Raw genomic sequence first — 12,238 nt, 5'->3', positions numbered from 1 at the left:
TATAACTCATGCTTTCTTCATCTTTTATGCTCAAATGCACCACATTTGCTAAGCAGTGAAAAAAAATTTCACAATTCTGTTCAGAAGAGCTTATTTTGTCTAACATAAAATGATGCTTAAGCAACAGCAGCCTCAGTGACTTCAAGATGGCACAGCAAGAGGAACAGTATTTAGAAGAAAAGCTTACTTTCACAGAGTCTTGGTGAACCTGACAAGTTTTGATCGGCTTTGTCAGAGGAATATAGACATTTATTCACATAAATGGGGGGACAACATGATATGAAGAAGATAGTACAAATACATACAGGGTATTTTTCAAAAGGTTTTAGCAGAAACTGTCACCTCAAGTTGAAAGAAGAACATATCTGGAGTATAAGTATCTGAAACTGGCTGTGTGGCATCAGTTTAGAACTGGTACAATCAGCAGAAAGTACAAGTCTGACTTGTGATTTTGCATCTAATGGGATCCTGGGGTGCATTAGGAGGAGTGTGGCCAGCAGGTAGAGGGAGGTTCTCATCCCCCTCTACACTGCCCTAGTGAGGCCCCATCTGGAGTACTGTGTCCAGTTATGGGCTCCCCACTTCAAGAAAGATGAAGAGCTACTGGAGAGAGTCCAGCGGAGGGCTATGAGGATGGTGAGGGGACTGGAGCATCTCTCCTACGAGGAGAGGCTGAGGGAGCTAGGCTTGTTCAGCCTGAAGAAGAGAAGGCTGCGAGGGGACCTAATAAATGCCTATAAATATCTCAAGGGTGGGTGTCAGGAGGATGGGGCCAGACTCTTTTCAGTGGTGCCCAGCGACAGGACAAGGGGCAATGGGCACAAACTGAAGCATAGGAAGTTCCGTCTGAACATGAGGAAGAACTTCTTCCCTCTGAGGGTGACGGAGCACTGGAACAGGCTGCCCAGGGAGGTTGTGGAGTCTCCTTCTCTGGAGATATTCAAGACCCATCTGGACAAGGTCCTGTGCAGCCTGCTGTAGGTGACCCTGCTTCGGCAGGAGGGTTGGACGAGATGACCCACAGAGGTCCCTTCCAACCCCTACCATCCTGTGATTCTGTGATCCGTGTAAGCGGCTGGGGGAGAAAACTGCAACCCTTCCAGTCTTATACTTAAGTATCTCTTTAAGCTGCATACTTCATATGCAAACAAAAGCACAGTCTCCCTCTTTTTTAAATCTAAAATAATTTTCAAGTTAAACACAAACCAACTGGAAGAAGCATATACTCCAACCAGCCATGCTTTGTTACTGCTACTACTGCCATACTCAGAACCAAAAATATCCACACTAGATTGCTTCCTATGTGAGAAAGAATAAATTGGACTAACAAGTGAATGACATGTAAGGGTGCTGAAGAGATGAAACTCTATTATTTTCTACAGAGCAACTCCCACTTGAAGGACTAAACCTCCTCAGCAGTAGGTTATAAGGCCAACAGCCAACTGTATAATCCACACTGAAGTTAACCAGAAGACAGGACACTAAGTTTTCAGCAGTCCTAGACTACAAGCTTGTCCCTGACACTTTGTCTAAACCTACTGTACAACATGTGCAAGACGAAATGTTTCAATTTCTCCATACATCATCTCTCCTTGCATAAAGGCTGCATCTCCTAACATAAATATACCACTCTTTGCTTCTTTGCAAGATGAGACCAACAGTGGATTTTTGTTGTGGTTATCCATTTAACTCCTCTTAAAAACAGTATTTCACACTGCTCTAAAGTCAGATGAGTCCTCAGTAAGTACTCAGCAGACATACTGTTAAGGTTTCATGGCAACATTAGTTCCAACAATTCTCTCTAGAAGAATGTTGTTTTTCTAAAACAAATATATATTTTTAAGTTGAGATTTTCTGTAGTTGTCCTGAACTTGTGCATAAAGTTTCTAAACATCAATATTTAGTATATTCCCTCTGAAAAAGTATGAAATGCTCCAGTGAACTTCAGTAGAAGAGCGCTGTTCAGCTTTCCAGGATGGCTGCTCCTAGAGGCAGGGGCTGTTCCCATCCTGCTCAAACACACAGTCATCTTGTCCCACTCCTCCAGTTTGCTCCTAGTAGTTAGAATTCGAAGTTCATCCTAAGAAATATTCCCCCAAATTTCAAAACAGTAAGTCTGGCTCCTACTAAGCTCTTCAGTCCCTCTATACGGTGTGGGAAGACCAACCCAATAGGAAGTCAAAATTGACTGTACTTGTGTTCAAAACATGAGGCAGGGGAAACACAATTCATTATTTGAAAGTAACGTTCATTATAAACACCCAGATACACTTTGATCACATTATCAGCGCTCCGTACAGTAAAGGCTAGGACCCATATTTTATTGTCTGCGTCTCTACTTCTCTTTCAAGAAAAGTTCAAATTCTGAATTTAATAGAGCATCTGCTTTTGCAGGTATTTAGGGGAAACCCAGGGGCATTCCCCAGCGTACTGCAGGAACGCTGTTCTCACAGCCTTCCAAGTAGGCATGTCCTCCCTAGCAGCTGGTCCCCTTTAATAAATCTAAGCATGAGCTAGTAACACATTCTTCAAGTAATAGATGCAGCAAAAGTCTCAAACTCCAGAGACATACTCAAGGCACATAACTCAGTATTAAATGGTAAGAGCCCCCAATAAACAGTTGCTGAAAATGGTCAATTTGCCTTTTCATACTGTAGTGCTGGGCGGGAGTAGCCATGCATTATGGCTGCTCCCACCAAGGAGACATCTGTGTCTTCTCAGTCTGCTTTCTTTTAGCAGAATGAAAGACTGACATGATTCTTTTACACACGCATTGCAACTTTATACTGCACGCTCTTCGTTGAATTAAGATAATTAACAGACTTCATGAGGGAGTGGCAACTCATCCCCTTTGACTTTTCTAATCCATGCATTAGTTGCAAGTGTTCTACTATTTTTAGAGGAGCAATTAATAAATTATCTGTATCTCCTTCAACTGCTGAAAAACAATTTAATGCCTATCACCACATCATATAAACCTTGTAGTAATTAATGTGTTCAGTAAAGAGCATAATGCTTTTACAACTTATTCTGAAGTTGCCATCCCAATGTTCTCATATTCGATCCTTTAATTAGAAAAGAATCACATAAATATTGTATGTATACACACATATATAAATGACAACTTCAGTTATAAAAAGGCCAAAGACTTGTTTTAATTTCATTTACAGAAATGGAGAACCATAACAAAGCCTCTGCTGCTGTACACATGCTAGAGACAACATCACTGGACAACTACATCTAAACTACCTAGCAGATTATCCATTTGTTGGAGTTGTATCTGATAGCTACCAGTTCTATCTCTCCACAGTTAAAACAGGTTCCCATTGCATGATAATTTGAGAAGGAAGAAAATACTCTGTTCCTCAGTCATGCTTATTTTAAGATTCTGATCGAGACCAGCAATCAGAACTGGACTAAAGCTAGACTGGCAGCCAACAGAGAAAGAGTGACATTACAGAATACTGTGCCCACTGTGTTCTGAAGAAATCTGCCTTAGTTTTGGCATCAGTGGATGTTACAACGTTTTAGGAAAGGCTGTGGAAACTGCAATGAATCTAGACAATTTTAAACACTGACTAACAGAGGCAAATTTAAAAGAAAAGTAGGTAACAAAATGTAATCCGCATTCTGCATCTTCTTTTTGCAAGGAAAAGATCAGGTGTCCCGAAATTCCACTTGACTGTGTGGTTACCATAATAGTGTCATGCAGCAACCGTGTTCCTGTTTACATATACACACACATACATATACACACACATGTACATCCACACACACCTGCAGAAGCTGCCACAAACTGGAAACTTTCAGTTATCTAGGTGGAATTTTCTGCTCTTCCTAAACAGATCCCACAGGAGGATAAATTGCAGAATTTCCTGCCCCTCTCTCAGCCTCTTTGAGGGAGCTGGAGCACCAAGGGTAAGTTTGCTATGCTTGCAGAAGGTCAGTACAGAGAATGTCTTGAACATAGCAGACAAGACCCAGAACAAGTGAAGGTCTGCAAAAATTACTAAGGGATAATTGCGATTAATGACTCCACAGGATGCAGTTTGTCAAGAAACACAAGTTATCTCCCGAGGCTTCACAGTTAACAAACAGGGTTACTGAAGTCAGGGGGACACATGACAACATTCTGAGCTATTGTTTACACACATGGAGGCACTGTTCAACTTATTCACAATCCATCAGTCTAACCTGCAATGTTCTCTTCACAACCGTACCTTTCACCATTTGTCTATTCACCTTACCGCTCAGGCATCAGTTAATTTGCATGTTTGTCTCAGGCAATCTGAAGACACTGTGTTCAAGTTCACCTAACATCGATAACCTTATTTCTGTCGATATTCACAGTAACCAAAAGCAAGGGAAGGTAGTGGGATCAACCTTGAACAGACCTAATATGTACCTGCACTCCAAAACCAAGTCTGAAACACCGACTAGTCTTGGATTGCATTTAACCAATCCCTTTCTCATACCCTGGTCTCTCCTCCCTTCTGTTTAATTCTCATTCCACTCCAGGATCATCCTAGAACATGAAATATCTGCTTCCACTCAAACACAGAACAAGGTAAAGAAAAACAACACAGTTACTGTGACTGCAGGAGTGGGGAGAGGAGGGAAACAGAGGGCAAAACCCAGCTATGGCTGTTATGGGACAGGGAGAGAAGTCTGTGATACTACCTAAAAGGCAGCCAATGCCTTCTTCAATTTGCTACAGAGGAGGTTATTCCTAAGCAGTCCATGAAGTCTGGTGCCACCAGCCAGTCTGTATTGTCGTGTGTCCCCTGCTTATTCAGTAGTACAGCCATAGACTGTCAACTTCTATTCCCAGGTGAATGGAAGAATTTTTTTGGAGCAGGAGACCTCTGTTAAGTCACATGCCACAAAAATACTCAAAAGACCAACACTTTAAAGCAGAGATCATTTTGATCAGGCCAGAGATCACCTGACAGACACTGTGTTCGTTCAGAGACTCCTCTGCTGTGTGAATTGCTGCAGAGCTGAGCTTTGGCACTGGATCACAGATCTGGAAACAGACCTCGAGCTGCACTGGACCACAGAATCACAGAATAGTAGGGGTTGGAAGGGACTTCTGTGGGTCATCTAGTCCAACCCTCCTGCCGAAGCAGGGTCACCTACAGCAGGCTGCACAGGACCTTGTCCAGGCGGGTCTTGAATATCTCTAGAGAAGGAGACTCCACAACCTCCCTGGGCAGCCTGTTCCAGTGCTCCGTCACCCTCAGAGGGAAGAAGTTCTTCCTCATGTTCAGACCACCTTCTGTCTTCAAGAGACCAGAGCACAGATCACTCTTGCTCTGTTTTTCTGTCAGAAATCCACCCTTTTGCAACTGAAGACTCTGGCAGCATCTCTCTGCCCAGTCAGTTACAGCTTTTTTCCATCCATCAAAACAAAGTGCACTTGAAGCTGATCAGTCAAAGCAAAGCACTTTTGAAGCAGATCAGCCAGAAGATTCTCACTCAATACTAGTTAAGACTTGTTTTGTATATCACTTTTTTTTGGTAAATCAAGAAGGAAAGTCGCTTCTCCCAAGTAAATAGCCATAGGACAAGAGGCAATGGGCTCAAGTTGTGTCAGTGGAGGTTTAGACTGGGTATTAGGGAAAAAATTCTTTACTGAAAGAGTTGTCAGGCATTGAAACAGGCTGCCCAGGGAAGTGGTGTTCCCACTGGAGGTGTTCAAAAAACATGCAGACATGTAGATGTGGCACTTCAGGACATGGATTAGCAGACACGGTGGTGATGGGTTGATGGTTGAACTTGATGATTTTAGAGGTCTTTTCCAACCTTAATGACTCTATGAAAGGTAGAAGTAAACCCAAACAAATCTGTCCAATGGTGCCCAGCATCCAGGCACGCAGAGAAGCAGTATTCCAAGGCCTGTGACAGACGAAGCAGCCTACAGGAGCACCCCAGTGAAACTGCAACAGAGACCAATCTGGACAAGTTCAAAGATGACAAACCTTTAGCAACACACCAGAAGAGCTTTAAGGGTGGGGGCAGAGGGGGTGGGTGGCACACAATCAGAACCAAACCACGTCCAAACAACTCCTTCCCCTGAAACCTGCAAAAAGCCCACTACAGCATTATGTGTTCTGAAAGAAAAACCCACAAAAACCCCAATGTTTAACAACACAAGGATTAAATAAGCCGAAGTGGTGGAGGCAAAAACAAAAGCACCACAAAGTTTCTGTCACTGAAGTACACGCCAGGATTTATTAAGAGAAAACTCAAATGACACCCTGACTTGAGTGGGGTGTGGAATTCAAAAAACATTCAACTCTCATGCCCACAAACAGGAATTTGTCAAGCAACGTAGGTTGGCAGCACTACAACTGCCAGGACATCGGCATTTGGTCATTCTGACACGTCAAGTCATAAAAAAACACCGCACCGGATGCTGCACTATGAAGTGCCTGAATGACAGAACTATAAGCTCTCTGCCAAAAATAAAATAAAAAGACAAATCTATTTTCAGCCCAGGCGGTAGCTACTCTGAGTTTACAGAACAGGTTCACCAGCCAAAAAAACATGGCAAAACGACAAAAAACAAAGCAGCAGGGCAAGCATTCTTCTACATGATGGGAATTATGATGGATTAGATTCAAAACAGGAGGAAGCTGGACGCTCAAGTCAATATGCTATGATGAAAATTAAACTGAAAATGCAACTTGGCATGACTAGCATATTTATGAAACAAAAATAACACAAAACATTTGCAGTAACCATTCAGTAACCCAGGGGCATCACTTCCTCTGCCCACCTACTAGCATCCATTATGTTACTAATTTATTACACGGCAACATTTCACTTCACAGGAAGAAGAAATAAAGGACATTAAGAGAAGGTGCTCTAATAGAGTTTAGATCAAGGAAGGAGTTCTAAATAGGCTTTCTGAGCTTGACGCTACATTATGATATCACATTAACCTACATGCTAAGCTAAAACTAAGCTTGCATTAGTTTTTGTTTAAAGGCTTGAAGAAAGGCTGTTTCAAGAATGTTTCCATTCCACTGCTGGACAGTCATCTGAACTACACCATCCTCCTCTCCGTTCTCTCCAGCCTAAGTCATCTAGAGGTAGAAGAGAAGGAAAGAAGCCAGGCAGTAGGAGGACGTGGGATCCAAGGGCAGCAACAGACCCACACCCCCGTTACTGCCTAGTGAAGGTGCAGCTTATACTTGGTCATGACAAAGCTTCCACTTCACATGGAGCAGCTCAGAGCAAAAGAAGAGGGAGAGGTCTAAACACGACACTGAGTTGATCTAAAGATCACTGCCGCCAAAAAAGACATTTTCTCCTCCACCCAGGACATTCATTCCTTCTCACAGCCAAGTATTCCCAGCAGACTGAAACTTGTCTAAGCCCTCAGCAGCAATTCAAATTACTAACTTGGCAGAAACCAAGCAAATTTGGATTAGCATGTTGCCTCAGCTCACCGTGCGGTCAGACAAAACCAGAACATGGGCAAGGAAAAGGACACAACTGAGGTTAGGAACAGGAACTACACTTCCAGAGGAGTTTCAACACTAGAAAATTGTTAGGACAATTCCAATGTCACCTTCTTTCTTACACCCCCAAGTGATGAAAAATATCCAGCCACCACTTCAGCCTAACCTATGCAAGTAGGACAGGCATCTCCATCCCTTTCTTTCTGTGCTTCATGCTTCCTGTATGGCACAGTACAGGCCTTGAAGCTAATCACCTTTTTTTTTAAATTCAGATCATTCTTTTTGCCTCTCGGCACATTTTGACGACCACCATTGTTCAGGACAGAAGAATACCAAGTGCAAGCGTTCTCATATAGTGTCCTTCATCCAAGTCCCTTACCCCCTCCTCCACTGTTCCGTCACAACATAAGCTCCCTTCATTCTTTCTCTTACTTTATAAAAAGACTTAACTTTCGTGCCTCCAAAACAAAAAACACCACTTCCTCTACCACTTCAGTATGCAACTGCATCATGGAAAATCATAAATTGTCTTCAAACTACATCAAAATTCCTACCTCTGCAATTGCACCCTAGGGCCAATATCTATCTGCGCAAGCAATCAATGCATAATCCAAACTTCTATTACTGTACTGCTGTAACAACTATCCTTAAAGTGAGAGGAACAAAAATTCTGTCAAACAGCACAGATGACAAATGAAATAATAAAAAAATTTGTTTGTTAGAATTTTATAGTATCTGGTATGCATAATACTTACTTGGTGCATTCTTCTAAAGACTGTACAAGCATTTGCTGGAAAGAACTTATTTCTTCCAGGTTTCCCATTAAGTATGAAGTATTTGCCGAGTTTAACCTGGAGCCAGAGTAAATAAAAGGTGTTTAGGTTTGCAGTTATTGACTAACTGTGCTCTAATAAAACCTACAACCTTAAAAAAAATTGCTTACTGGTCTTTAGATCAAGGACCAGACTGCTTTAGTCAGCCAACAAACTAAATAAAAGCAAGCCTTACCTCAGGAATTTCACAGTCCACACAAGAAAATGCACACTGACATTGAAATTTTGCCTATGTAATCCCTCCCAATACACAAGAGATCTCAAGCTTAATTTAAAGAAATAAAACAAACTCACATACTTTTCACTGGCTTGTAATGGTCGCAGGTAGTTTGAAAGCATTGTTTGTAGTTCCTTAGCATATTCGTTTTCTGTTTCTAATATATTCTGTAGCACCTATGATAAATGACAGTTGCTAATTGGTATATTTAAAGAGACACTTCAAAATGTTCAAATCAGTACCAGTTTTAAAGCGTGCTAAAATTTACTTAGCACTAGGAAAACTTAAATGAGTGTTCCTATATTAAAAATTCAAGTATCAGCAAGAAAGTATTGAATACTACACATCTAAAATTCACACAAAAAACCACCACACACACACGATGAGCCATCCTTTAGTCATATGCAAAAAAAGTGGTAAGCTAACAGGGATTTTGCTACACTTGTAACTTTTACCATGAAACTTGAGCTATACAGTGTTCTCTCAGAGCTAGGGGTAATTACTCCTCCTGTGTACTTCAGAACACTCAAAGATCATCAGAGGCTGGTAAATCACAATAGAAGTTGTGAGAGAAATAAATAATTAGGGTCACTTTCTCAGTCTCAATTACAACATATTATAACTAACCTTGCTAGCAAAGTGTTTACTTACTCAGATGCACTGTTCTATCCAGAAGGTCTGAATACTAGCAGATTTATAAATATCAAGTAATTGCCAACTTTACTTAGTGATATAATTAACTTTATTGCATTTTTTTTAAATGAGGCTGCCTAACCTTCCACTGGGAGTGCAATAATATACACTACCATAAGAAAATTACAACAGATTCTGATGTAAAGCCAAAAATTTATAAAATACAACACACACTTGCTTTTCTGGCTGAATATAAATCAAACAACCGGAATACCCCAAAATTCGTACAAGAAAACATTTCACTGGGCCATCTCCCAGGAGCCTGCTTTAGGATATCCTCCAATATATTCACATCAAGTTCTACCATGCCTCTAGCTGGTAAATTAATTTTGGCCTCCAACAAGTTAATGAGAATCATCAGAATTAAATGTAGTTCAATGAACACAGCTGAGCTTTGAAAACTTTTTGCTATTCACTAGTCATGAACCACGCCACAAACGTTCTCATTTTGCTACATGCCATATTTGTCAAGCCTACAGTAATATCTCATTTCAGCATTTATAGTAACAACTGTAATTGAGTGCATTATTCACTGTTGTAGTCAATACTCTTCCTTAGGAAATAAAAAAAGCCATTCATTCCTAAATGCAAACCTGATGAAATAACTTTAAATAGTTCAGTATGTCAATGAAGAATTCACTGTTGCTTTCATTGCTGTCATTGATTCTGCTTATTCCTTGAATGCTTCTATTCATTTGGAGAGAGGGAGAGAGACCACTTTTGAGTTCATTCTTTTGTTGGAAATCTGAATCCTGAACCGAAGATTAAAATGTCTCCATTCACTACTAAACACTATGACAGAAGAATGTCACAGAGAACGTTATGGCTACTAACTAGGAAACTACAGCAGAAAGTACAACACGGGCACACAAATTTTAAAAAAGCTAAGGTTTTTTTGACCACTTAGCTCAGGGGAAGGAAAAAAAAATTTCCATTGATCATAGCACTAATTAACCCCCATATTCTCTTACACGTATATAAAACAAAGTCAGTCAATTGTTAAAATGGAAATATAAAGGTACCTAGGATCCACGAGGTTCAAAACTAAATGCAAGACCAGTCTTTTCCAATATAGCATTTCCTACAAGAATCTCCCAGACCAAAGTCATTACACAGCCATTAGCATGGAAAAGGAGAATGAAAGCCAAGGACAAAAAGCACAGTGTCCTGGTGAAGCACTGAACAGGATTAAAAGACATTCAAAGATAAAAATCAACTAATTCGCTAGAGATCCTGAGAAGCTGCACCACTGTTCTACTTTCTTGAAGAGCATTTCCTTTCTTTGTTATAAACAGCTGTCTGAAAATCTTGAAATAGAACTAGTTTCACCTTGGACATAACTCCACTACTTTCCTGTGCTGGTTTGGATATGGAGGCATACAAACCATATGGGGTTGGAGGAAAAAAGACAAAAAGTTGGGGGGGGGGGGAAGCTTAAGAACTAGAATTAGCAACATAACTGATAAATCACTGGGAAAAGGAAAATAAATGCAACTGTACATAAAACCATGCTACAAAACCTATGCAGAGTACTAGAAACACATATACTGCTTTATGCTATTCTAGTAGTTCAGTGTCATACAATACTTTAGATATACAGTTTTCAACACCTCCTAAAACACATTAAATCTTTTTTTTTTTCCAAGTAGTTTCCGTTGCACACAACGTTCTTTGAAAAAGAATAATCTTGCTTACATAGCTCTAAAACATCATTTCTGTGAAATCTCACATCCTTCCAGCTTGACTTACCCACCTCACCGAGAAGCTATGAGGATTAAACGCTTGGACTGCACTTTGAAGCAGTAAGTAGTCAGTACTGCAACTGAGGATTTTGGCACCAGAGCTCCCTTACATTCCTCACATCCACATTTTGCCCGCGTGCTCTGATAATCACCTTTCTTCCCTTTCCTGCTTTCTGCGCGTTCTGGCTGCTGCAAGACCCCATGAGACCTCGAAGACCTTGTTTCCACAACTCCACCACAACATTTGCACAGATAAGACCGGGTACCAAAAGAGCAGCATTGAAGTGGCAGCTTTTGCAGTCCGTAACACTGATGAATGGCAGGCACAGACAACTGAGCTCATACAGCACAAGCTCTCTCAAATCACACGGCATGGAAAATGCAATCATGGTTAACAATTCTGTCACACAAAACTCCAGCCATCTCCCTAAGGCAAAAACTACCACCCAAAAATGGATTTTAAATGACCTACATGAAGCTGATCGCCTTCCAAATCAGAGGGAGAAAAGGCAGATTTCACAGCTATGCTTGGGCATGATCCTGTAGCACATTCTCATTTTATGGGAGTAGTATGGCTTTCAACTGAAATACCACGTCCTTCAGCACAATGGTGATCAATGTCTAATTTTCCTGGATCATGAGAATCTGAGATATGAACCCCATAAACAGGCTCTTGAGAGGGGCAATGTAAAGCACCACACAAGTACAGCATATCTCCAGGGTCCTGAAAAACTTCTACGAACTTCAGCAAATGCAAATGCTTGACCCAACTTCAAAAGTGTGGCCTCAAAAGGAGTGCTTATTTTCCATCACTTCTGAAACACTTGAATGAAAAATGAGGTCATCCAAATACTCATACTAGGGAGAAAGCTGCCCATTTCTTTACCTGCTTTTAGAACAGCTACTTAATCTCAAGGCAATTTTCCTGTAAGCAGAGATAAGCCAATTTTATTTTGGACACAAAGTTTTAAATTCTCAAGAGATTAACAAGTAAAAATAAAACTCACGAGTAATGCCTGCCCTGTCTTCAGTGAATAATCTGCAATAATATGCCTACTTGTTCCGTAAAAGGTTACTAAATTACTTCTATGTGAGAAATGCTTCATGCTTGATCACGAGTCTGGTACATATTACACACCGCTGCTGACTTGTACCAATTTATGGAGGACAAGACCTTGTAGCACCAGTCGTTCTCTACGAACCTGCATTCCCGAGCCAGAAAAAACACAAGCATAAACCAAATGTGCTTTGTCTTCTCAGCAACACCTAGTGCAAGGTGCAGCC

At 40.9% G+C, this 12,238-nt stretch overlaps 1 protein-coding gene across 3 annotated transcripts in view; it reads right to left on the bottom strand.

Annotated features, from left to right (window-relative positions):
- The window catches only part of ARHGEF7 (Rho guanine nucleotide exchange factor 7), a 127,169-nt gene that overhangs the window by 43,431 nt on the left and 71,500 nt on the right, over positions 1–12,238 (bottom strand). For all 3 annotated transcript variants that reach the window (XM_075424856.1, XM_075424862.1, XM_075424872.1), the window contains exons 7-8: positions 8,601–8,695; positions 8,225–8,320 (exon numbers count right to left, since the gene is read on the bottom strand). In XM_075424856.1, coding sequence (XP_075280971.1) covers positions 8,225–8,320; positions 8,601–8,695 — 191 coding nt within the window. The remainder of the gene's footprint in view (positions 1–8,224; positions 8,321–8,600; positions 8,696–12,238) is intronic.

The sequence above is a fragment of the Opisthocomus hoazin genome, chromosome 1 (assembly GCF_030867145.1).
Source record: "Opisthocomus hoazin isolate bOpiHoa1 chromosome 1, bOpiHoa1.hap1, whole genome shotgun sequence".
Classification (NCBI taxonomy): Eukaryota; Metazoa; Chordata; class Aves; order Opisthocomiformes; family Opisthocomidae; genus Opisthocomus; species Opisthocomus hoazin.
This window is presented reverse-complemented; position numbering and strand designations above follow the sequence as displayed.